Genomic DNA, 26,799 nt, shown 5'->3' on the forward strand with positions numbered 1-26,799 from the left:
ATTTAATACCGCCAAACAACTAAACTGATGTAAGCAAAACACTTCGCTTTCACAATCATAATCTCACATTTAAAACTAGTTTAATAACGTTACATAGTTTTAATATTAGGGTGAGGGGTGTTTTTATTTATTAATTATTATTCAATTGTTGTTGTTTTTTTAATTGGAAGGAGGCCCCACGAGACCGCTACCTCATTTTCGCGTGGAAAGTCTCCGCCCTACTGCTAGTCTGAGGCCGTCGGCTTCCTCTGAAGCGCTTGGCTGGCCATAAGCTGCTAAATGTTTCTTCTATTCCTTTATATTTAATACAGACCACATGAAAATAGATATTATTCCAGGACAGAAGTAAGATTGTGGAGTGGAAAGGTCGAGGAATACCCTTCTGCCGGATTTGCGTCGGCGCTGTGGCACGTTTGTTCAGCACTTTAGCTTCAGAAGCTAGCAGCTAGCGGTTGGTGAGAGTGGAAGCATCGGCACGAGTAAGACGAGCCTCTCATTCGCCCATTATAACACACCTCAGCATCTAGTTATGCACGAACTGACGGTTATAGTCTCCGTTCGCGTTTTAGATAGCTGGAGTGCACTTATAACTAGTTAAAAGTGTTCATTTTGCAGAGTGAAAGTGCATGGCGTGTGGCCGCGCTCGGTGGGGGATGGGCGCGCTCAGGTTCCTCGCGCTGTGTGTGCAGTGTGTGCACGCGAGATGGACGTTGACAACAACTAGCTTGTATTTAACCGACTAGTTAGCTGCGTTGCTATGGAAGCAGCCACGTGCTGGAACTAGAATCGCTCATTTTTGCACTTGTTCGAGTCTTGTTGTTTCCGGTGACGTTTGCCCACGATGCGCATTTAGCCGTAAGCTCAAAATCGAATGACATGTAATTGCGCTTCCGGTGGGGTGTAGCGTGACAGATGTTCAGATCAGATAAAAAAATTGCGATGTAAATATGGTAATTACATTAGGCATTTAATTAGTTTAATTAAATGGCTTGTTATAATTACTCTGGAAAGGTAATTGTGTATTTTACTGGTAAAGACGTGAATGCACCAAAAAATCTTTTTTTCAAAGATTTACGCATTTCAGTTATTAGTAAAATTCCATCAAGTTGAATCAAGTAGTACTTTCATATTATGAATTAATAATTTTAAATGATTAAGACAACTATTTTTTTATAATTAAGAAATTATAAATTATATATATATATATATATATACATATAAAATTATAAGAGTTTTTACAATTCTTAAACTTAAATTTAAACATTTTCATTTTATTTATTTTATTTATGAATATGAATCACATATGGTCCATTCTCTTGTTCCATTAAGATTTTTACAAACTGTTTTATTATGCTGTAGTTTTTTTTACTCATTTAATATAAATTCATAATATGAATAATATGTAAGGGTTATTAAATTCAACTGAATGGAAGTTTACTGTTAATTGAATTGCTTAAATCTTGAAAAAAGGTTTATTTTTTTGTGTAGAGACAGATTTAATAGATCTGTTGAACAGAATGAACCTAAGTCAATTATACAATTACACATAGTTTAACCATGAAGATGCATTTAGCAGATATATTTGCTCTGTCACTGAAGTGATGTATTATATTTATCTATTTATTATAGGCTGTACGAGGACTTTTAGTTGATTGCATAATTTCATGATAGCTGATAGTTAAAAGGGGGGATTTTGTGTCCTCAGTAAGAGATGCTTTGTAACAGATTAACTTGTCTGGGTCTTTCTTCATACACGGCACGACTGCTTTAAATCCGAACGGATTTTAAAACGCTAGGCATCATCAGTGTTGCCAGATAGGAAATGTCTAAGTATCGTACCAGAAGCTCAAAATTATCGTATTTGGAAGAAAAGTATCGTACACAAGTCAAACGTACAGAATACAGCTATTTATAGACCAACAACTTTTTGACACGACCTGAAAAATACTTTGTTAAACATCAACTTGTGAGAGAGAGAGTCATTCTCCAAGAAGACAAAGATAAAGATGGAAGGCATGCGTAACACCACGTTCTCCTCACAATCATGATGGTAGACATAGGATCCGCAGCTAGATCAATGAGTATTATAGAAGCCCTATGATTACAACGACCATCATTTGAAGTGTCACAAAATTCTGAAATTATCGTACATTATGGGATTTTTTTCATTATTGATCGTACAGAGGTCAAAATTATCGTACGTCTGGCAACACTGGGCATCATACACTTGCCGACTTTGTAAATAGTTACAGAGAAAAAAAACTGGGGCATTGTTTTCAAACTGGGGTCCGGGACCCCCTCAGGGCTGCAAGGAAAAGTTGAGAAAATAATAAAATAAGATTAGAGTTTAGAAATAAAATGCACATCATCATCATCATCATCATGTGTAGACGTTGCATGACAGTGGTGCCATTTTTAGAAAAATTATGGCCTTTCAGAGCCTAGATAATGAATGACTGTGATTGGGGGACTCTTTCTCAAATAAGATGGGTCTACCTTCTGCTTGTGCTTGAAACTTGAATAGGATAGTTGTGGTGCATTAGGTTATTTCCGAGAATGTTAAAGTTATTACCAAACCTGGAAAGTTGGCAAATTTCTGGGGCAATTTTTTTGTCAACAAGCATTTATTTTACACTTGTATTCTGTTAAACTATTGACTAATTATAGAGGGAGGAAAAGGCTGACTGTATATCTGATTATAACTAATGCAATGTTTTATTGACAGGCAGATTTGCCTGTGCTCCCATGGATGGCAAGAGTATGAACATCTAAATATCACTTGGTATCATGGTGAGTCAGTGCCACATCCTTCTAATTCATCAATGTCTATGAAGTCTGAAATATCCTACACTGCATTTAAAAAGCCCTTCACACACAGAACACATGTTTGCAGGTGAGTGAAGTGGAGGGGGGGGGGAAGCAAAGTCTGGAGACATTTAAAAAATATATATTTTAACTTGAGCGCCTCGTTTTTAGAACGGCGTGTCATATGCGCGTGATTCTGCAGAAGACGTGAGACGCGAGCGCAACGGTCTGGAACGTGTTTACATTGAAAAACAATTGAAAAGTAGCACAGCGGAATGGGTAAACGTGTTCTGTGACCCGGCTCTAACCGCTGTTGCTGTTGAGATGAATGATCTTTAGACATGCGGAACGATCAGATCATCAAATTGTTGTTGTTTTTTCTTCAGAAAACAAATGTACAGGATTGTGTGATTTATTATGAGTGTAGGATAAGAGAATTTATTGTAAAGAGTGAAGACATTTAGCCAGTCTGATCTTACACTGTTGAAGAGCCTTTTCATTAAGTTGTATAAGCCTGTTTTATTGGATTGTGAATTGGCAACCTGTTGACACGTCGTAAACAACAGGGATTCTTATCATATGATGGGTTGCTGTTATACGTGAAGGCTTATAAGACTGTGAAGGAGGCTTAAAGACCGAAATAAGCAGCTGAATGAATGAGTACACATGCATCATTTCCTCTTGTTTAACACTTAACTCTTTAACTCTTGTTTCCCATCACGACATCAGTCCCTACAGTGTAGCGTCTTAACAGTTCTTTCCAGCGGTGAGCAAACGGATGGAAAATTCTCCCAGGGCTCAAAGGGGCTTCTGTGAGAAAGTTCAGTCAAGAAGTTTAGGTTCAGTTCTCTCTTTGCTTTAAAAGATATTGTTTAAGCCAGGAGACCAAGAGCAGGTCTGTGCTCACCCTGTGGTCTGTGTGGGTCCTGACGCCCCAGTAAAGTGATGGCGACACTATACTGTAAAAAAGCACAGTCCTTCGGATGAGATGTTAAACCGAGGTCCTGACTCTCTGTGGTCATTAAAAATCCCAGGATGTCCTTCAGAAAAAGAGTAGGGGTTTAACCCCGGCATCCTGGCCAAATTTGTCCAGTGGCCTCTGTCCATCATCATGATTCATGGTGTCCTAATCATCCCATATATACTGATAAGGACCACAAAAAAAACAAGATCTGTGTTTTGGGAATATTTATATATACAGTCAAGTCACATTTATTTTTATAGCGCTTTTTACAATACAGAATACAGAGATAACAGGAAAATAATGCAACAAAGCTTGTTTCCAGAAAATAGCGTCACAGTCCAGCTTAAGTAAGTTCAGTAAAAAAGTTCTTAATTTAGTTAAAATATATATATATATATAGCCTCTCTGGAGAAGACAGTTCTCATATAATGGTGTCAATGCAGGCAGATCAATATTGTTGAATATTAAATTAAATGTTACATTTAATTTAAACTGGACAGATAATGTATCAGAGGCAGATCATTTGCAAGACCTGTCTAACCATAACTGCGGCAAAACAGAGTATTAAGGGCCATTTACACAGAACGTGTTTTTGCAGTTAAAAACAGGAGACGAGTTTTAAAAAAAAGTTGAACTATTACTATGACGTCGTGTAGTTTGTGTGTAGTTTGTGTGTCATAAGATGCTGCAAAAGGCTTAAGAAATAACCGACGATGTCACACATCATTTATACAAACATGGGCAATTAAGCCGGCTTCCCAAAAAATTACATGTTATATTATATATTATGTAAATAAAATATATGATGTGTTGCTCGTGTTCCGCTGACGCTTGCGATGTGAAACTGTTTAAACCAAAGAACTTACGGATTTTGGTTATCCTTTGAAATTACGATCATCACACTGCAAAATTCAAATCACTGGCGCTGATCCGGAGAGAGAGCAGCTGCCATGAATGTACAGTATGAAAAACAGTCCTTTCAACCACTCGTTATCATTATTTATGTGATACAATACAAACATTAAAATAACAGGGGATAAAAGTTTATAGTTTGGGTATAAAGATTTTGACACTTGTATTGCTTATCGTTACGACAGGAGGTGGCGTCAAGTTAGTGTTTACAAAAGTGTTTGTCTTTGAATCATTCATTTAAAAGATTTATTCACAAACGTGGATTCATCCAATAAAGAAACAAGTCTTTATGAATGAGAAATTCAAATATATTTTTTAATTTAGTTCAAAGTAATATATTTTTAATGAACATTTTGTCAGAACCTCTAGTTTTTTTCCCCTTCAGAATCGTAGGAGAATCGCGGCCTTCTTTTTACACAATACAATCATTATATATATATATATATATATATATATATATATATATATATATATATATATATATATATATATATATATATATATATATATATATATATATACACACACAGCTTTTTACCTTATCAAAACAGTTAAAAAGCGGCAGGTCAAATTAAATTCACAAAATTATAGATAATAAAAAGAACAAAAATGTGAAAATGTATTCAACCTTACGTACAATGAATTTGAGTAATGTGCATTAATTTTTTTGTTAATAAATTACTGTAAAAATAATTTTTTTAATTGTTTTAGAATATAAGTTGAAGACAGTTGTGCTGCCTAATATTGTTGTGGAAACCATGATACATTTTTACTTCAGGATTCTCTGATGAACAGAGTTTAAAAGAACAGCATTTACTTAATTTTGTGTGTACATTTTTTTTGTAGTGGTTTTTGTCACTTTTGATCAATTTAATTAATTCCTTCTGAATAAAAGTAATTTATATATAAAAAAAAACCGTTTAAACCGTGGTTTATACTGTGTCCAGAGTTGTTCTGATGCTCTATATGCTGTTTGTGAAGAACAGTAACAGAAAACATGTCTTTGTTATTCCAGGCTCCACTCTCGCCCTGACCTTGGTTCACCCAGGATCCAAAATGAGCGTTAGCAGTGATGAGGTCAATTTCCTGGTGTACAGATACCTGCAAGAGTCAGGTGTGTATGTTCATCGACCCTCTTCAGTTAACAGCTCTGTGTAATATCCTGTTTCATATCGCATGCAGGGGTAGGTTTTTTTTTTTTTTTTTTTTTTTTTCTGCCATGTTTATTTCCAAAGAACTAATTAATGGTTTAACCACCTACCATCCGGCCAGTGCACCATAAAAACACTCAGGACAATAGCATCTTGCAGTGTGCCAGCGTGTTTTAGGAAATATCATCCACGTTTTCTTCAGGAAATGTAAACATTTTGTGTTTTATATGCTGTTCTTTAAGAGTAAGGTTTAATAACCAAAGGAAATGTCAGTTGTCAGAACTAATATCAGTGCCATTTATAAAAGCTATATTTAGTTTAACTATTTAACATGCACAAATACACATTTGAAACTGTTATTGTAATATTTATATACTATTATAGTTTTATTAGTAATTTGTATTATTATTAGTTTTTTTAATGTCTGTAGTTTTTATAAATTATTTATTAGTCTTAGGTAATTTAGTTACTTTTGGCAACTAGCTGAAATAAAATGTTAAGGTTTTTTAAGGTTTTAGTAATGTTATGAAAATAATTTTTTTTATGGTTTTACTTATCGAAAATAGGTAAAACTGTGAGCACTTAACTGCAGCCAGCTGGAGAAAAAAAATTTGATCCATATTCTAGCTTTTACTATCCTGAATGATGGCTGAAGCTTTGTATTAAAGGGATTGTTCACCCAAAAATGCTAATTCTGTCATCATTTACTCACCCTCATGTCATTCCAAACCTGGTAGACTTTCATTCATCTTCGAAACACAAATGAAGATATTTCATATATATTGATGAAATCTGAGAGCTTTCTGTCTCTCCATTGGCATCTACACAACTACCACTTTGATGCTTCAAAAAGTTCATAAAGAGATCGTAAAACTAATATGAATTGAGCAGTTTAATCCAAATTTTCTGAAGAGTCTCGATCACTTTATATGATGAACAGATTCAATTTAGGATTTTATTCACATTTAAACATTGATCAGTGAACATAAGCAGAAGAATGAACTAAATATTTTTTAGTGTTCCCAGCTTTGTAGCCATACTAAAAGCAACAATGCTTTCCCACTCGAAAATTCACCTCAGATCTTGAAATTAAACAAATAGAAGCAAGAATGTTCAAACTGTGAACGAATAAGTGTATTCTATGACACATTTTTTTAGTAACTCAGTATGTATTTTGAATAATGTTTAAATGGTGTAATATTTGTGCATTTTATTATGTACTTAACCATTTTCCTGCGACTCATCAAGATTAATCTCTGGTGTCGTGCACTTGCCACAAGATCCCGCCCACACGCTGTTCTGATTGGCTGTGATTTTTTATTTTTTTATTTTGTCATCTCTTTGCAGCCGTGTTAAGGTTTACCATTGTCTGGTGTGGACAGACACATTTCTTGTCAAAAACAAAAATATCTTCTTTATGTCTTATATTAAGATAAAAAAAGTAAGTGTTAAAGAAACTCTCGAACTTTAACATTGCACACATTTTGTAACATTTTATTTAAGTGTAAACGTAGAACAACATCTGTAATAAGTAGGGGTGTAACAGTTCACAAAATTCACGGTTCGGTTCGATACGACACAGTGGTTTCCGGGTTCGCTACGTTTTCAATACAGCAAAAAGAAAGAAATGCCAGAGAAATGTCCTTGTTTTAAAAAAAATATATTTTTCATTTATTTTTAAATAAGTGTGTTTTGAACAAATTAACAAATAATGTTTTGGTCATCACATTAAAAATAACATTTAAATATGATAATATTTGAGTTTTAAAGTGCTGGAAAAAGATGTGTGACGTAATTGAAAGCATTTTACTATTCCTGCCAAACTTCCATGGTTACAGTTTAGTTACTACATTAAATCCATGGTGAATGTTGCTGATCTGTGGACTTAAAGCCTATAACCAGTTCATTCATGGCACAATGTTTCTCCTGGTTTCCACGTCAGCGCTGTTCGATCCGTTAATAACAGAGATATCTGGATCTTTTAATGCTGTCGCTTGATAAAGATCGGCTCGCGCTGCATTGGTCCAAACTGATCAACGATCCGTGAAGCACAAAATAATTTCGTTCCGCTTTCATTACGTTTGCCATTTGATGTTGTGCAATGTTGTGGTCCAACGAATCATTCGGTTTGTAATGCGTACTGAATGGTTCAATACGAATGCGTGTATCGTTACACCCCTAGGACAATACAAACCTCTAAAACTGTAAGAGATATTGGGCTGTCAATGCGGTGACACAACCGAACACGAGAGCAACGCAACCTGGCTGTTTAGATCGTATTGGTTGTTTGCTTGTCAATGGTTGCATGCTGATTTATCAAAACATCTGATAGGCTGTTTAAGATCTACGGGCGATGCGCGTGCATTTTAATGAAAATATCGAGCACTATATTGGAAAAATGTTATATAGTTACCGACAATGGTGTACCGTCAATACCGATACCGTTTTATCACCCAGCCCTACTCTTTGTGAACTCTTTGAAGTGTCAAAGTTTCAGTAGCGTAGCTGTCAATAGAGGGACAGAAAACTCTTGTTCTGATGATGAACGAAAGTCTTAGGGGTTTGGAACGACATGAAGGGATTAAATGATGACAGAATTTTCATTTTTGGGTGAACTATCCCTTTAAAAGCGCTTCTCGTGTTTGTTTCTTTAGATGAATCGCTTGTTGTATTTCTCAATTGTAAGTCGCTTTGGATAAAACCGTCTGCTAAATGAATAAATGTAACAACCCCAGTTTGAAGTCAGACGCCTGTTAGTCATCCATATCGGGTCAGTAATGCAGAAAAAGACTTCTCGATTATGGAACATTTTTACGATTTCTTTGTTGACTTGGTAGCAAAGTACCAATACTTTTGACCTCACTATCCAGAAATACTTGTTCCTAAATGGTAACAAGAATGGTCTTCTTTTCCCCTGCAGGCTTCTCCCACTCAGCATTCACCTTTGGCATAGAGAGCCACATCAGCCAGTCCAACATCAACGGAGCTCTGGTGCCCCCTGCTGCCCTCATCTCCATCATCCAGAAAGGCCTGCAGTACGTGGAGGCTGAAGTCAGCATCAATGAGGTCAGCACCGGTATCACATTTCTCAGCTTCCCCGTCATACATGCGAGAAGATCCTCGATCTGACTTGATTTTGCTCTCAGGACGGCACGCTGTTTGATGGGCGGCCGATCGAGTCGCTGTCGTTGATTGATGCGGTGATGCCAGACGTGGTGCAGACGAGGCAGCAGGTTTATAAGGATAAGCTGGCTCAACAACAAGCTGCCACCACCGCCTCCAGCGCCACGACGGCCTCCGCTGCCAAGAACGGAGAGAACACGGCTAATGGAGAGGAGAACGGGTCCCACACGCTGTCTAGTAAGCTCACAGCCTATACATAGTACTGTCATAAAGAAATACCATTAAGACCGCAAAACAGCTCGATCTGTGACTTTGAGGTCCCAAAAAATAAATTGGGTAACACTTTATTTCGATAGACATTCTGCTAAGTAACTTTTGTAACTACATGTCACCTACCAGTCATTTGAGCATTAGACTGTCTGCTTAATATCTGCTAACACTTTATTGTGATGATTCCCCAACAGATATTATACTGACTAGCCTATAAGTAACTTTACAAATGCATGTCAACTTATTCTGACCCTACCAGTCTACTAATACTCTAATGGGAGTTAGTTGACATAGTTGCAAAGTTACTTACAGTTAGTAGAGTGTCTAAATCAAATCAAATCAATCAAAATTTCTTTATATAGCACAATTCAAACATCAAAGCAATTCAATGTGCTTTACAAAGAAAAATAATAAAGAAACAAATAAAAACATCATAATAATCATACAAGATACACAGACACAAGAAAAAAAGGGATAAAAACGCATAAGAAACTGTAAGGCTGAACAGTATAGCAAGGTTTAAGAGCTCAATCATAAGCACGTGAAAAAATTAATGTTTTTAATTTAGATTTAAAAATCAACACATTTGGGGCACATCTAACATCTTCTGGTAATTTGTTCCAGTCGTGTACAGCAGAGACGCTAAACGCAGCTTCTCCATGTTTTGTTCTAACTCTTCGCTCCACTAGCTGACCTGAGTTCATTGATCTAAGAGTCCTGCTTGGTATATATTTTTCAAACATTTCCGAAATGTATTCAGGTCTTAAGCCATTCAGCGCTTTATAAACTAAAAGCATTACTTTAAAAACTATTCTATAACTGATTGGGAGCCAATGTAAAGTTTTAAGAACTGGAGTGATGTGCTCTATTTTCTTAGTCCCGGTTAATAATCTAGCAGCAGCATTCTGAATGAGCTGGAGCTGCTTTAAAGTCTTTTTCGGAAGTCCGGTTAATAGGCCATTACAGTAATCAACCCTACTTGAAATAAAAGCATGGATGAGTTTCTCTAGGTCTTTTTGAGGCACCAAGCCTTTGATTCTAGAAATATTTTTCAAATGATAGAAAGCTGTTTTGGTGACCGCTCTGATATGGCTGTTAAATGTAAAATCTGAATCTATTATAACACCAAGATTACGCACTTGATCCCTTGTTTTAAAGGCCCGAGAATCTAATTCTTTAATAATACTTGTTCTTTTATTTTTGTTGCCAAACACAATAACCTCAGTTTTATCTTGGTTTAGTTGTAAAAAATTTTGATTCATCCAGGTTTTTATTTGGTCTATACAGTGGCATAAAGAATCTATTGAACTGTTATCATCAGAATTAAGAGCCATATATATTTGAGTGTCATCAGCGTAACTATGGTAATTAATGTTATTGTTATGTAGAATCTGGCCTAAAGGTAACATATAGAGATTAAACAGAAGCGGTCCAAGAACTGATCCCTGTGGAACTCCGCATGTCATGCCAACATAAAGTGGACTATCGAAATAAAGTGTTACCATAAATGACACTGTTCAATCTTTAGGAATCAATTTTAGGGTTGGGAATTAATCCTGGATTTTCACGTTTTGAGGTTTCACACTGCACGTTTGTAAACCCTAGGTTAATGTTCTTTGCATATTTGCTGTGTCGATTGGAGGAACACAGCATGTGACCTAATTAAATGAACATCTTGTCATGTTTATATTCCTGACTGCACCATCAGTTTATCAGTTTCTGACCTCAACCAGTGATATTTTAGTATTATTTAGTCTTTTATAGTCTTTTAATTTTTTCATATTTTGATTTAGCTTTTATTTTTATATTTTCAGTTATAATTTAAGTATTGGCTATTTTGTTATGTGCTTTTGTCATCTTTGTTTTAAGTTTTTTTTCTTCAATATTACTATTTCTATTTATTTTATTTCAGTTAGTTACATTTACATTTGTAAATAAGAAACGGTTTTTAATTTAACATTTATATTGTTTTAGTTTTTATAGTTTTTTTAATTAAAGAGAACTATATTTTGGTAGTTTAGTTAACAGTAGCTACACTGGCCTGAATAAAACAGTCTCTTCACTCCAGTTATCACATTTAGATTTTTCCCTTGAACGCTGAAATGAAATACTGGGGGTGAAAGAGTCTGAGACTATACAAAGCATATGAATATTTAACGAGGCAAGCGCCATTCATTGCATGATTGGTTGTTTGCTGCGAACTGGCTGTTACAATCTAACCCTGAATACATTTGGCAACACAAGGTTTTAAGAAGACTATAACACAGACAATGTTGTTCCAACCCTGTGTGACCCTGTGTGGCTGCACCATGGCTGCTCATTTACATAAATGAATGATGCGCATCGGTTGGGTTTAGGATGAATGTCACACAGCGCTGAAAGTGTCTCTGCCTCTTCCTTTGCCAGACCACCACTCAGACATGATGGAGGTGGACAGGGCGGTGGAGATCCCGGCCAGTAAAGCCATGGTGTTGCGGGGCCACGAGTCTGAGGTCTTCATCTGTGCTTGGAACCCCGTCAGCGACCTCCTGGCATCTGGGTCAGTCTCTAGCTAAAGCCAGAGTTTACTGCTGAACACTTTAATGCATACGTTTCACCAATTATTATTCCATAATCGGGTCTTTAGCAACCTGGATCTATATCTAATATATATCTCTATAACTATATCGATAACACTTTACAACAAGGTTCATTAGTTAACTACCTTAGTTAACATGAACTACATGAATTCTTCTACAGCATTTATTCATCTTAGTAAATATTCATTTCAACATTCACTAATACATTATTAAAATCAAAAGGTTGTATTTGTTAACATTAGTTAATGCACTTTGAACTAACATGAACAAACAATGAACAGCTGGATTTTTATTAACTAACATTAACAAACATTTATAAATGTAACACATGTATGGCTTATTTTTAGTTCATGTTAGTTAATACATTAATGTTAACTAATGAACCTTGTTGTAAAGTGTTACTACTATATCTAACCAAGGTGTCTCTCTATCTGCCGCAATATTACAAATCTCTCTTGATGCTTTATTAGCAATTACAAAAGAATAAAATAAAGGATATTTCATTATGTTGTGGAACTTGGTCTGAGCTCATTTCCCCAGTACATTCAGCATCGGGCTCATGTTCGCCATCTCAACCATATTCTCAAAACTATAATTTTCTGTCTTCAAAATCCATATTGATCGATTACGCCATCTTTGTCCGACATTGCCATCTTGAGGAATAAAGGTGAATTGCACTTACTGAGTCATCAGAGACTCAATTGATGCACAGAAAAAAATATACTTAAACTATTACATACCTGAATAGATTTGAGAAATACTAAGAAGGTTCATGTCTAACTTTAAAAAATGAATGAGGGGGAGGGTAGTGAATGACGTCCTGGTATGCATTTAAGGGTTAAATCTGTGAATTTTGAAACAATTATTGCTTTCCCTGTCTCTGCATAATACTTTTCAAATGGGTTGATTCTCTCTGCGTTTGGTTGTTGCCATCAGCTCGGGAGACTCGACTGCACGGATCTGGAACCTGAGTGAGAGCAGCGCGGGAGGATCCACTCAGCTGGTGCTGCGCCACTGCATTCGGGAGGGGGGGCAGGACGTACCCAGTAACAAAGACGTCACCTCACTGGACTGGAATGTGAGTGCTGGGACTTATGAATCATTGTAACCCTGCTTGCATGAGCCTCTCTCCACACACACTACACAGACAAAGCAAATTATTCAAATTCATATTTCTCTCTCTCTCTCTGTCTCTCTCTCTCTCCCTCTCTCTCTGATGTTGGGCAGAGTGAAGGTACACTCCTAGCGACAGGATCCTATGATGGCTTTGCAAGAATATGGACTAAAGATGGTGAGCTGAGCTTCATTAACTCTATCGCTAACATCAATTAAACTTCAAAATCCTGTCCATCTAATCAGTGTCCCATAACTGGTAGGTAATCTTGCCAGTACACTGGGGCAGCACAAAGGTCCCATATTTGCTTTAAAGTGGAACAAGAAAGGAAATTTCATTCTCAGCGCTGGTGTTGATAAGGTACAGTATAATCGTATGCTTGTTGTCATATTCTGTCTTGATAAGCTGATGTGATGAAGTTGAGATGCTAATGGGAATGTACACCTTTCAGACCACCATTATTTGGGACGCACACACAGGAGAGGCCAAACAGCAATTTCCATTCCATTCTGGTGAGTAAAGAAAAGGACCACAAGCAGGACATTAATTTTCCCTCGACGAACCTTGACGTTGTTGCTTATCCAGTTGAGAACAGGGGGAAAAAACTTTAAATACACCAATCAATGCCCAATAATAAAACTATACATGACAGGATTTTGCAGCCATATCAGTTGTAATGTGACCTGACGGACCTTCAGAGAGAGAGTGTTTTGGTGCGAAAAGCAGCTAGGGTTTTCTTTGGGTGTGTTCACACTTGTAGTTCGGTTCGCTTAGTTCATTTGGTCCGGACCCAAAAAACAAACATTTAGTCCTGGTCCGCTTAGCGTTCAGATTGGCATTTTTAACACCGAACCTAAAGGCATAGGGATACATTACACGAGAAAAAACAGGTTTGCTTGAGTCTTCTGTATTTTTAGGCTCTCATCTTCCTGTTTTTGGTTCGTTTGCATGTCTTTGGTCCGTGTTGTTCATATTTACTTCGAATTGCACCAGAGTTCATTTGAAAGCGGATGAGTCACATCTTTTCAGCTGTCTCGATGTTTGGTGTGCACCAGGGTTCAGACGGCAGCGTTCACACTTATTCAAATGAACCGCACTAACAGAGCAATCACACCAGAGTTTGTTTTAATCGGAAAAAAACATGCCAAGTGTAAACAGTGAACACACACCCTTAAACCCCCACCCGGATGGTCGTGTCATCCAAATGTGTCAGTTGTACGTAAGCTCCTTTCAAAAGAATAATTAAGAATGATGTGGTTTGCATTTGTCACCTGCAGCTCCGGCTCTGGACGTGGACTGGCAGAGCAACAACACGTTTGCCTCCTGCAGCACGGACATGTGCATTCACGTGTGTAAGCTGGGCCAGGACAGACCAGTCAAAACATTCCAGGGTCACACAGTAAGCCACTTACATCAGATATTCTACTATTTCCAATATAGTGTATATCAATATCTGCTTATTCTACTTTTTGCATTGACTGTTTGGTGTCCTGAAATACTAAAAGTTACATCGTAACCTTGTAAAGCCTGACATATGAAACAAGATGATTTGAAATCTAATTAATGAACATTTAGCAAAAATGCATCTGTATGTATCATATATAATAAAATAAAAAAATCTGTAGATTTTCCTTTGTTCTGGACACCAAATGGTTTAATTTAGGAAAAGAGTTTAAAACAGATAAATGTATATAAATAAATATTAAAATGTATACATTTATTATTAACGTTAGGTTTCTTTTAATATAATGTATGCAAATATATCAATGAAATTTTGAATGAATAAAATGATGTCGGCAAAAACAAAGCAGGCTGCATATATAAAAATATTATCTGTTCCCTTTAAATATACATGATATTTGATTTTATTTGGAAGTTAGAATGATTTGAAGAACAGTTTTATTATGGTTGAAATAATACATCATGAAATGCATTACAATGATGATTAAAATAAAGAAACATTTATGATTATTAATAGGGATGTCCCGATCCGATCACGTGATCGGAAATCGGGCCCGATCACGAGTTTTGAGACTCGATCGGAATCGGACGTTACCTCCCGATCAGGACTTGGATATATATATGTATATATGAAGAGTTCAGATGCAAAAACCTCTAAATGCCATCTGAAATTTTCTTATAGAATGATAATTTTTATCAAGCTCGTATATTTAAATTCAATAATTTCACTTAAATGGCAATGAAGATTACCTATTAATTGTAATTTAAGTGAAATTACTGAACTTAAATACACAAGCTTGATAAAAATGATCATTCTATAAGAAAATTTCAGATGGCATTTAGAGGTTTTTGCATCTGAACTCTTCATATATTCTCATTATTTTTTAACACATCTGTAGTTATGCGGTGGCACAGAGTTACGCCGGTTTCACACTGCACGCGAGCAGAGCGTAAGCAGCACAGGAGCAGTGCGTATGGTGAGCAGGAGCAGGACACACGCGTTTTGCTTTCACACTGGCAGCGTTTGTCACGCGCGGCTGAACCGCGGCGTGTGTACAGACAGAGTACTCTATAATGGATAAGTTGGCATTGCTTTATTTCGTTTTCAAATACATTTAAGAGAAAAGACTTGTCAAGAAGCTTATTTTATTAATAATTTCATTTATATAACTTTTGGTTCATCTTTGTTTTTATTGTTCTGGCAACAAGTTTGTTTTTGGACATTTGTTTTCTTTTTAAATTGCTGTTGGTCATTTGATTGACTGTTTAAAACACAATAGATATCATCAGTGCACTTTTGGGATAAAACTGCGGTGTATTTTGGCCATGATCAATGCATTGTCACTTTAATTCAGCGTAATCGGCGCAGCAAAAATAGACTCGGCGCCGAAACGATCGCGGCACTGCTGCTCTGCTCTGCTACGCACTGCCGCGCCGCTTCTGCGTGCGGTGTGAACGCTCTAATCTGTTAACATGGGCGGCGAAAAAAATACGCGTTCCTAAAAGCACATTACTGGCTTTGCAAACACTGTGGCACTTTTATTTTTTATTTTTTTACATGCCTGCCGGGTATTTTAAGTTGAGGTGCTATTTGTTTATATATTAGACTTTTTATATGTTTACTGTTGCACTAAAGTCCAAAAGTGAAGAATGTATGTAATTTATTACTTGATTGTTCAAGCTACCTCACAGAAGTGCTCTGTTTGTTAACCGAGTTGTTGAGTGTTAAAATAAGGTGAATTAAAAAAAAAATAAGGAACATCCTGGATCTGTTTTTTCGCTCTTCTTTATTATTTTTTTATGTATTATAGAAGTATCGGATCGGGACTCTGTATCGGTAGATACTCAAAATCAAATGACTCGGACTCGAGGGCAAAAAAACCTGATCGGGACATCCCTAATTATTAACAATGTTGAAAACAGTTGTGCTGCTTAATATTTTTTGGGAACTATTAAGCATTTGATACACATTTGCAACAGTTTCTCCTGTGTATGAAATATGAAGTAAACCTAAAATCCCATAGGTTTTTTTTAATAAAAGTTTTGAAATGCATTTAGATTTCTGCATCTGGCAGACACTTTTATCCAAAGCGACTTACACTGCATTCAAGCTACGCATTTCAAGTTTATGCACTCCCTGTGACTCTAGCACATGATCTCCACAGAGCTACTTGCCACATAAGTAAATAAATAGACACTAAATCAGGGCTCTACACTTACTTTTTGAACAAGGAGCACTGGTGCGCCTAAATAAAAAAATTTAGGAGCACAGACAAATATTTGGGGGCACAGTCATTTTTGTTGTATAAGTTTATCATTATAGTTTTATTATTAGAATTATTCAACAATTCAATTTACATTGCTCATTGTAAGGTTAAGAACATCAGACCAAAACTTTCAAACAAAAGATTTTCATTTAATTCTATTTTATCGTCATGTAGATTTCATTTATCATTGTATGTAGGCCCTATGTATGTTTCACATTTGATCTGAAATGAAGATCATGTCTGAGTCACTTGGCCAAGCTTTGTAGCCTGGTCGCCTTGACCTCTTTCCAGCAGACAGCCAATTTTCAGCACATTTTGTAGGATCAAACAGTTCCAGGGAGGGCCCCTCTGTGCTGATCCGAATTAGGTCCTCAGTGGTAGATACATGCAAACTACTTCTTAAGGAGCTCTTGATGCGCTTTTGCGCTGAGAAACCACGTTCACACTGCGCAGCGGAAATAGGCAGAATCAGCAGGATCTCAACTAGGTGCAGGAGGTTCTGTAAAACAATTAAGTCATTTAAATAAGATTTTATACTGATTGATTTAAATACATTTTACACCACATTACAATTTATATAAAAGGTGGCAATTAAGTGTTTTTGGTGCTGTTGAACTTTGTGTCTATTACCTTGTAGTCTGTTTTATATGGCTCTTTAGTTAAAAGCATTTGCCATAAGCTGCTGTAGGACTTGTCTTTAAATGTGTGGCTTATGAGTGCCTTAACACTCTGCCATTCCCCTTGTATGGCTTCAAGCTGGCATCCAAAGCTAAAGAGAGAATAAAGTTACTGATCTATCTGATACAATTATAAACCATCCAAATTGTATATGATTGCAACTTGCCTAGTAAGCACATCACTAAAGTGTTCCATGAGGGCCTCCACCTTATCAGATCCATAGTCAAGGAGCTCATCACTGTTTTCAGGCCATGTGTCATGGTTGAAAATGGTGAAACAATTCACCGCAGTGTAGTCTTCGGTTTCCGCATTGATCAGACTACCAAAGCGAGAATTCAGGGCTTCCACAGTGATGCCAATCACAGCATTCATGTTTTTTTTTAGCTTCTGATTGAAGTTACCGGTTACATCACCAGAGAGTGGCACACCCTGTTAGGAGCATAGAATGAAGAGAGATAATGTAAGAGAAATTGCTTGTGTGCTGTACTGTGGCGCTGTAGAATACAACTTTATGGTTGTACATTAAATCACTGGTTAGCAAAATGCAGACTCAGCTATGCTATTGTATTTAGATGTATGCTATCCTCTGTATCCCTAACAAACCTGAAATGTGACCTCTTCCATTTGCTGTCCTGGAAGAGAAGCCAAAAACTGGCATAGCATGCCACCTCTCTTAGGGGTTCCCTGCATAGCCTGCAGTACCATGACTGTCTTCTTAATTTCCGAAACTGCTTGAGGTAGAATGAGATCATTCCTCTGAAGGATGCAGCTGAGTGAGGCCAGCTCTTGAAAAACATCAGCCAGGAAATGGCTAAATGCACAGAAGTTAACTTCATGCATTTCCTTCCTAATCTAAAAAAGGACAGGAGTAAAAAAAAAAAAAAAATGTTCATTCAAAGTCAGCAGTCACCCTCAAAGCAGTGTGCACTGAACAGTTTTACAAAACTCACCTTTTTAGCACGACCTTGTATGTCTGCATTGGGTGCAGATGAGGCAAGGTGTTCCATGTGGTGGTGAATGGCAGCATACTGACCAGTGTCAGTTGCCAGATTCCCACCTCTTCCAGCACGAAGGAGCACATTAAGTCCTCTGTGGACATGGGGAATCCACCTTGTTCCTTTTACATTTGAAGGAGTGCAGATCCCCACTCCAAGCTCCTCCCCAATTGTATTCAGCTCACGCCTGGATTTAGGGCTGAAGTGGTAGGTCTTCCACACAAGATGGAGAAGATCATATACTTTTGTGACCATAGCATCCTTGCGCTGCAAATTCAGAATGGCCAACTCCAACCTAGCCATTAAAAACAAAAACAAAAAAGCTCAAATGTGCTAATGTCAGACATACACTCATGAACCCATATTAAATTATTAAAGATATTGAGGATAATGACCGGTGTGGCATGCAGTGGATAGGGATAACATGGTTTCCCATATCCCTCTTGAGTAAGGCAATTACTCCCCTATGGACACCCATGTTAACTGCTGCACCATCTGCCCCAAATGCAACACACTTGGTTTTCCAGTCAACTGTGCCAAGTGCATCAAAAGCAGCACTGGTTCCATCCAGAATACCTAAAATGACATTTAAGTTAAGTTTCACAATGAACAATATTAACACAGAAAGGCAGTACATTATTGCATGATTGAATCCAATATAACTTAAATAACTTAATGTTTTCCAATTGTGTTTAAGCTTTCATTATGCATGACCTACTCTTTCTTATAGCAGACATGCCTTAGCCCTGTTTCCTTTTATTTATTTTTATTCCATCTTGACCATTGAAAATTTTAAATATATTTGTATTATTATACTGATTTGTAGTAATGATTTGTAATATGTAGGGCTGGTCCGAATACCATTTTTTGAGCTTCGAAGCTTCGGTAGTAATGAACATCGAATATTCGAAGCTTCGGAGAGAGGGGGCTGAACATATTCTTCTCTCTAATAAAGGCAGGAATCTCAATGTGTCGGTATGTCCGTTTGCATTCTTATTATTTCGAGAACCGTTCATCCAGTCGACTTCACAAGGGAGTGCAGTGTTGCATTTGGTGCAATATAGATGGACACACGAGATGCGACACATTCAGAATTAATAAATTAGTAAACTACAGAACAGCGCGAGCGGGAAGCGGCGCACCTCAAGCGGGCAGGGCTTATATGCTCCGAGAATGGACCGGAACGGACACTGCACTAGTGCTATAAAACGCACACACACAGGTCTGTTAAATTAAGCAATACTTTTAAGGTAGTCTAATATTTTTTCTGACTAACAAATTACTGACACAGTAAAGGGTAGATTTAAATAAAGAAAAACGAAATTTAAATAAAGAAAAACGAAATTTAAATAAAGAAAAACGAAATTTAAATAAAGAAAAAATGAAATTTAAATAAAGAAAAATGAAATTAAGTTAAATTAAAAACGAGATTAATTTAGATTGATAATAACGGATAAAAAGCATAATACATTTTGTTTCTATTATTCTATTTTCCACAATGTCAAACGCAGCTTAACCCAAAACACAAGCTCAGGCATGCACTTCGGTCCATACAAACTCCACTGTTCTGCGCTCTAGCCAGAGAACACTCCCGTTGCTGGAACACTGGGGTCGATTTCTAGCATGCACGCGTTTTCCGCGTGTCTCTCGCAGGCAGTGTGCAAACTCCAACCTGTTAACATGGGAGCCGAAATAAAAAACGGACACGCCACGCAGCCAGTGTGTCGCCGGCCTTATTCAAGCGCGAATGAGAACCGTTTCGCGGGGGATCCCAGGTGTGCAAAAAAAAAAAGAATATTCGAATGTCAAATTTTCAAATCGAATACCAACCCACCGAACGAATAATTCGGGTCCAGCCCTAGTAATATGCTGAAGACATGGCCTTTAGATAGATTGCTAAACTTTTCAATATACCAAGTATTACTGGGTAGAATTAAAACGGCAAAACACTTACCTTGTGCATGGGCATGTTCTATACTCTGTTGGCCAACGAGGCGGGTCACGGGTCTCCCATCCTCCAGGAAACGCGCATAGACAATCTCACATTCCGTGTTTGAGATGTCAGTGTCGCCGTCAACCAGGACTGACAGGTAACGGCCCGCTTGCATCTGATTAGCCAGAGTGTCCCTTATATCTTCAGCTATTTGGCCAATCATTTCCGCACACCTCACATCGTTATCATATGTAGGATTGATGTCAACTCCGTTTTTGTGGTGAAGTGTGATCATTGGTCCGAATTTGGTAAATGGCAATTCTTCTTTGGCAATTAGATAGGCGATGTTGAATTAAATTTTTAGCTGACGAATTGCTTCTTGGTTACTTAATGCTACCTGCCTGCTAACAGCGGCTTGAACCGTGAGTGGGTTGCTGGGCTGTGATTTGTTGATGAATGCATCCCTGCAGCGAGAGTGCCGAGTGGATGCCGAGTGTTTCACCACAGCATTCCTCCTCAGATTCGGATTACCGGAGATAAAAAGTGAGGCGCCTGCGAGTGACAGAGGGGCTTCTTTGCAAAACTTGCAAAACATTAGCTTCGTCGATGCCTGGTACTCTAGCCACTCGAAATCCTTTAGCCAATCCGGGTTGAATTTGTAGACTTTTTCATCCGTTTTAATCTTCTTTTTGACACTTTTTCCCTCGCTCGTGTTTTTCCTGTCCATTGGCTGGTTTAAAAAAAGCGCTTATGCTCTGCATTTTGTCGCAGTTTTCCAAGCTAGACTAGCCTACTAACGTTAACGTTTACTAGGCCTAACGTTACTTGTTTATATCAGAGGATGTTTTAAGAGCGAATGAATTCGCGCTGTTTTGAAATAGTTCGTGTGTGGGCACTGTAGTTTTTTTTTATGAGGCTACAGACTAGCTACTGAAGATTTAGGCCTAAATAACTGATCTCCCGGTAATATATGCTGCTTCATGTTTTTGTGTATTTTTTCAGGATTCTTTTTTTCAGGATTCTTCGACGAATAGAAAGTTCAAAAGAACAGTATTTATTTGAAATATAGTGTCCTACTCTGCCCCTCCTCATGATGATGTATTTGCAGCTGTTTCTATAGAAAAATGCTGTGTCACTCGCACGAGTGCGCCCAAATATTTTTTCACGTTCGCACGCCGAAATATTTACTCGCATGTGCGAGTGAAATGGGCGCACTGTAGAGCCCTGTAAATAATGATCGGTGTCTAAATATTTTATTAGGTCTTTAAACGCAAAGCTTCCGCGGAGAGAGCAGTTGCTAGCGCAGCAAAGTTCAAACTAGACGGACATTTAAGGGATATGGTACAGTCATACCACTTATTACACACCACTTATTACACAAATAATTATGGAGATAAGAAATATTGATTTAAAATTGTACCTGTTTGTTATCTTATAATCCATTACAGTGTACAAAACAATCGTCGCAAAATGGCAGCAGCTGCGTTTGTATGAAACAAGAGAGAGCGAGTCCACGATACTGGATGGCATAATAAATAACTGTACACAAAATATTGATTTGACTGAGTTTTAATATTTTATTAGATCATCAAACGCAAAACTTCCACGAAGAAAAAACGTTCCTAGTAAGTGTATATCGCTGCTGACTTCAGCAACCCGGATGAGCCTGTGTTTTGTGTTCAGCGGTTGTTATCGGGGAGTAACATTCCGCTGGATGGCGCAATTGACCAATCAGAATCAAGTATTCCACAGAGCCGTGTAAATAAGCATGCTTAACTGAATACATCACTGATTATTTGAACTCCTCATCCTCAGAATGAAGTCAATGCAATCAAATGGGATCCAACAGGGAATCTCTTGGCCTCCTGCTCTGATGACATGACGTTAAAAGTGAGCTACAAACAACCTGCCATGATCTCTGTTTTGATGATTTGGATGTTTTCTATTGTGTATGCTTTGTCAATTGGGATTGTGTTTTATAATAATGTTGTGTATTGAACATTAGCTCTGGAGCATGAAACAGGACACTTGTGTTCATGACCTGCAAGCCCACAGTAAGGAGATCTACACCATCAAATGGAGCCCGACTGGCCCTGAAACCAACAACCCCAATGCCAACCTCATGCTGGCCAGGTGCATAAAACCAGCCACCATCAGTCCTTTTTTAAACATCATTTTGATTAAATTTAAAATCTGTCTGCATTTTCAGATGTTTTAATGTTATTTATACACATTAAGCAGTTGTTTTTTTTCTCTTCTTATTTTCTGCCCACAGCGCGTCGTTTGATTCAACGGTGCGTCTGTGGGACGCAGAGCGCGGCGCCTGCATCCACACACTGACCAAACACCAGGAGCCCGTCTACAGTGTGGCATTCAGCCCAGATGGGCGGCACCTGGCCAGCGGCTCCTTCGACAAGTGTGTCCATATCTGGAACACGCAGGTACTATAGGCTGTTTATCAAACGGTTACTCGTTGCTAAAGATCGAGATAATTAGTTCGTTAGTTCAGTGTAAAAGCATAGATTAAAAACAGGGCTCTGTCTGCAGGAGGCAGTTTCATAATCCAGACTGACAAAAACATTATTAATCATTTTAATTACATGCCAATTGAGTTGGACTCGATAATTGCGACGATCTATTCGCTGCTTTGATTATTTTCCGGACAATGTTTGCAGATTCCAGCGAATATTCCATTCTCTTCACAACACATAAAGCTTTTAAAACTGTAGTTTAAAACTAATCAATGATTATATTTATGGGGAGTTGATAGATTCCCCTGTCCTTTATGTTCTCCATTTGAAAACAATGGACTTTGTAAATTAATTTAGCTTGTTGTTAATATGCTGTTGTTATAAATAAACTACACTAAAGTAATCATGAATGAATGTGGTCCCTTAAAAAGTGGGAGGCACATATACAAACTGTTGTAATTCCTACACCGTTCACCTGATTTGGATGTAAATACCCTCAAATTAAAGCTGAAAGTCTGCAGTTAAAGCACATCTTGTTCATTTCATTTCAAATCCATTGTGGTGGTGTATAGCAGTGGTTTTCAAACTGTGGGTCGCGACCCACTTGTGGGTCACACAGTGAGAAAAGGTGGGTCGCACAAAGGCACTTAGCTGCAGCTAAATTTACGTTACGATGAGTGAAACAAAACCAGTCCGATTAATGACCAAACGACTATGAGTTTTAGCGCCCGCCAAAGTGTTATTTGATCGCTGAGTAATGTAGATGAACTGCTGCGCTTGTGACAGAGTCACAGTGCATGTTTAACTGAAAGAACGAGCAGAGAGAGTAGCCTACTCGGTCGCGCGCGCTCTCTCTCTCTCTTCGGAGCCAGGCGAAAGTGTAAAAAAGACTTCACCGTCTCCAAACTAAGCGCTGTCCTGCTCTCTCTCCCTCGCACATATTAATCAAAATAAATCGACACGGTGGTAAAAGGTCGGAAGACCAAAGTTTCATGTGGAGCATTCGGAGATTTTTTTTTCTTCCTCAATTACCGCTGGGTGTGAATTGTGCTAAATAAGTTGTTGCCTTATCTTCTCTGAAAAGCGTCCCAGACATTCAGCTGACATAAAACAACACTTTAATTAAACGAAAAAAAAACTATCCAGTGATGAAATGTTTTCTGTGTTGACACAAATCTTGGATGTATATGTCCTAACTGCTGGGATAATCACACAACGCGCACGACATGTCCAATTCGCGAACTAATGACTCCTTTGAACGATTCATTTTAATGAATGGACAACTGATCTTTCCAACAGTGAACTCAGGAGACGTTTGAATCAGTAACACTTTACAATAAAGTTCTATTTATTACATAAATTACATAAAAAGTACAGTTTTCTTACTCAAGCTTAAGCTTTAAAATAAATAAAACCCCTTGTTTTTTTTTTAAATCATATGACTACATTTTTCCACACAGACACAGTGCTATCAAGAATCGATAAGAGAATCGTTAAAGAATCGGATCGATAATCAGAATCGTCAGTGGCATTATTATTATTGATAAAATCTTATCATTTCCCATCCCTATGTGAAGACAGTAAAATGCTAATCAAACATTAAAGAACATACATGTTTTTAAAAGTTTTTTTAAGAGTTAAAAGTTTAAAATATTTTGCTAACATGAAGGCTTGTCACTGTCAGTCTTTTTACATCAGTGCAAAACTAGGGAATGCAGATTAAGACCATCAGCATGCATTGATTAATCCCATGGCATGTAGAAAAAAAAATTTATAAAAATGTGCGACCAAATCATGCTGGTGCGACCAACTGAGAAAGTTGGTAGCACCAGTGCAAGTGGGTCTTGAGATTGATTATACTTGTCTAGGTGGGTCCTAGAACGAAAAAGTTTGGGAACCCCTGGTGTATAGAGCCAAAAATATTAGAATTGTGTCGATGTCCCAATATTTATGGACCTGACTGTATGTGTGTGTATATGTGTATATATATATATATATATACACACACACACACACACACACACACACACACACACACACACACACACACACACACACACACACACACACACACGTATGTATGTACACATATATACAAATCTTTGGGGTCAGTAAGATTTTTTTTAATGTTTTTAAAAGAAGTCTCTTCTGCTCACCAAGGCTGCATTTATTTGATAAAAAAAAAAACAATAAAAAAACAGTAATATTGTGAAGTATTATGACCATTTAAAATGACTGTTTTCTATTTTAATATATTTTAAACTGTAATTTATTCCTTTGATCAAAGCTGAATTTTCAGCATCATTACTCCAGTCTTCAGTGTCACATGATCCTTCAGAAATCATTCTAATATGATGATTTGATGCTCAAGACAGTATTTCTTATTATCAATGTTGAAACAAATTGTTGTGTACAATTTTTTATTTTTTTATTCTTTGATGAATAGAAAGTTCAAAAGAACAGCATTTATTTAAAATAGAATATTTTCTAACATTATAAATGTCTTTACTGTAACTTTTGATCAGTTTAACTCATCCTTGATGAATAAAAGTATTGATTTATTTATTTTCCCCAAAAATAAAATTGAAATTCTTACTGACCCCAAACTTTTGAACGGTAGTGTTTAATGTTACAATCAATCGTTACGCAATCGACACTTTTCACACGCTCTCGCGCCACACATCCATTTTCTCACGCAGAGAAAAATCGCGGAGCAAAGAGGACACTGACACCGACAGACTAGACAGAGCAGGTTACTTTTGATATGAAATTTTTTTTCAGCTCTCATGTTCTGTCCACTTTATTACGAAATTCAGACAATAAATACCGTTTTGGCGCTTGTAAATGTGACGTGACCGATCGCTGTAGCGCCTCAGTTCAAGTAAACCGATCATCTGTTACTTTTTATTTAAAGATACAGTACAACTTACCGAAAGGTTTTTATGCCTCATACATAATATCGATCAATCAGTGTTTTTCAACCACGGAAAGAGGTCAATAAAGCTGCAGGTGAACAATTATGCCATTTAATGAAAAAATAGCTATAGAGAGGAGTATTTTGCTAAATATGTGCACTATATTACATTTGTATTATATTTTTACTTGTGTCATAATTGTTATTATAATGAAAACCAAATTATATTTAATTTAATTTGTTAATTTTTAACCTTTAATAATACCAGCTGATAGGGCTCTCTGTATGTTTGCAGCATTATGTGAGATATATTTTTTCTTGAGAAAAATTTACATGTAGGCTATCTACTGTAACCTACCTAATATTTATCCGAAGAGTCAATATTGAATCAAGATTGAAATCAAATCTCAAGAATTGAATTGAAATTGTGAAAACTGTGTAAAATTCTGTTTAGTTACCAAATGTTTTGACAATCATAATTACACCTATTGTGATGCAAGTTTTTTTTTTTTTCTATATCCCCCCCCCAATCCATCCGTTTCTCTTGAGCAATTAAAATATCGTGATAATACCGTATACCGTGATAAAAGCTCAATCAATTAATCGCAGCATGAAAATTTGATACCGGCACATGCCTAATCACAGGAATAAATTACACTTAAATATATATTCACATAGAAAACAGCTTTTAAATTGGAATAATATTTCACAATATGACTGTTTTTGTTTGTTTTTTTAATCAAATAAATGCAGCCTTGGTGAGCAGAAGATACTTCTTTTAAAAACATTAAAAATCTTACTGACCCCAAACTTTTGAACGGTAGTATGTGTGTGTGTGTGTGTATGTGTATGTGTGTATGTATATGTATGTACAGTGTGTGTGTGTGTTGTGTGTAAGGAGGGAGTGAAATTGCAAAAATTACAGTATTTTAAGTGTTAAATAACAGTTTTGTTCAGTACTGTTATAATTGTCAAAAACAGAAGAAATAAAACGCTAAATAAATATTGTTTCTATATATCGGTTATCGGGCACATGAACTTGTGGAGGAGAGAGAGCTCAGTGAACAAGACAGACATTAGCAGAACGATTATAGAAAGAGAGAGATGGCAGCGAAAACACATAAGAGGAAAAGACCAGGGGAATATAACTTTAAAGGAACAC

General features: G+C 37.0%; 2 protein-coding genes across 3 annotated transcripts in view; one reads left to right on the top strand and one right to left on the bottom strand.

The window, feature by feature from the left end:
- The first annotated feature begins 218 nt into the window (after positions 1-218).
- The window catches only part of tbl1xr1b (TBL1X/Y related 1b), a 37,764-nt gene continuing 11,183 nt past the window's right edge, over positions 219-26,799 (top strand). The window contains exons 1-14 of one of the 2 annotated variants that reach the window (XM_082171761.1): positions 219-479; positions 2,726-2,790; positions 5,697-5,795; positions 8,753-8,898; positions 8,979-9,192; positions 11,632-11,764; positions 12,741-12,882; positions 13,032-13,095; positions 13,181-13,278; positions 13,370-13,430; positions 14,196-14,317; positions 22,068-22,142; positions 22,258-22,385; positions 22,528-22,693. In XM_082171761.1, coding sequence (XP_082027887.1) covers positions 5,738-5,795; positions 8,753-8,898; positions 8,979-9,192; positions 11,632-11,764; positions 12,741-12,882; positions 13,032-13,095; positions 13,181-13,278; positions 13,370-13,430; positions 14,196-14,317; positions 22,068-22,142; positions 22,258-22,385; positions 22,528-22,693 — 1,407 coding nt within the window. In that variant the 5' untranslated portion in view covers positions 219-479; positions 2,726-2,790; positions 5,697-5,737. The remainder of the gene's footprint in view (positions 480-2,725; positions 2,791-5,696; positions 5,796-8,752; positions 8,899-8,978; positions 9,193-11,631; positions 11,765-12,740; positions 12,883-13,031; positions 13,096-13,180; positions 13,279-13,369; positions 13,431-14,195; positions 14,318-22,067; positions 22,143-22,257; positions 22,386-22,527; positions 22,694-26,799) is intronic. The other variant, XM_082171762.1, reaches the window with a different exon arrangement.
- On the bottom strand, positions 16,573-19,149 carry LOC309500203 (zinc finger protein 862-like). Its single transcript, XM_082171764.1, has 6 exons — positions 18,715-19,149; positions 18,275-18,614; positions 17,928-18,176; positions 17,491-17,753; positions 17,277-17,415; positions 16,573-17,145 (listed from the first exon to the last, which is right to left on the bottom strand). The coding sequence occupies exons 1-6, from the start codon at positions 18,954-18,956 to the stop codon at positions 16,858-16,860; spliced, it is 1,521 nt and encodes a 506-aa protein (XP_082027890.1). The 5' UTR covers positions 18,957-19,149; the 3' UTR covers positions 16,573-16,857.

This window comes from Leuciscus leuciscus (genome assembly GCF_965113295.1).
Source record: "Leuciscus leuciscus genome assembly, chromosome: 6".
Taxonomy (NCBI): Eukaryota; Metazoa; Chordata; class Actinopteri; order Cypriniformes; family Leuciscidae; genus Leuciscus; species Leuciscus leuciscus.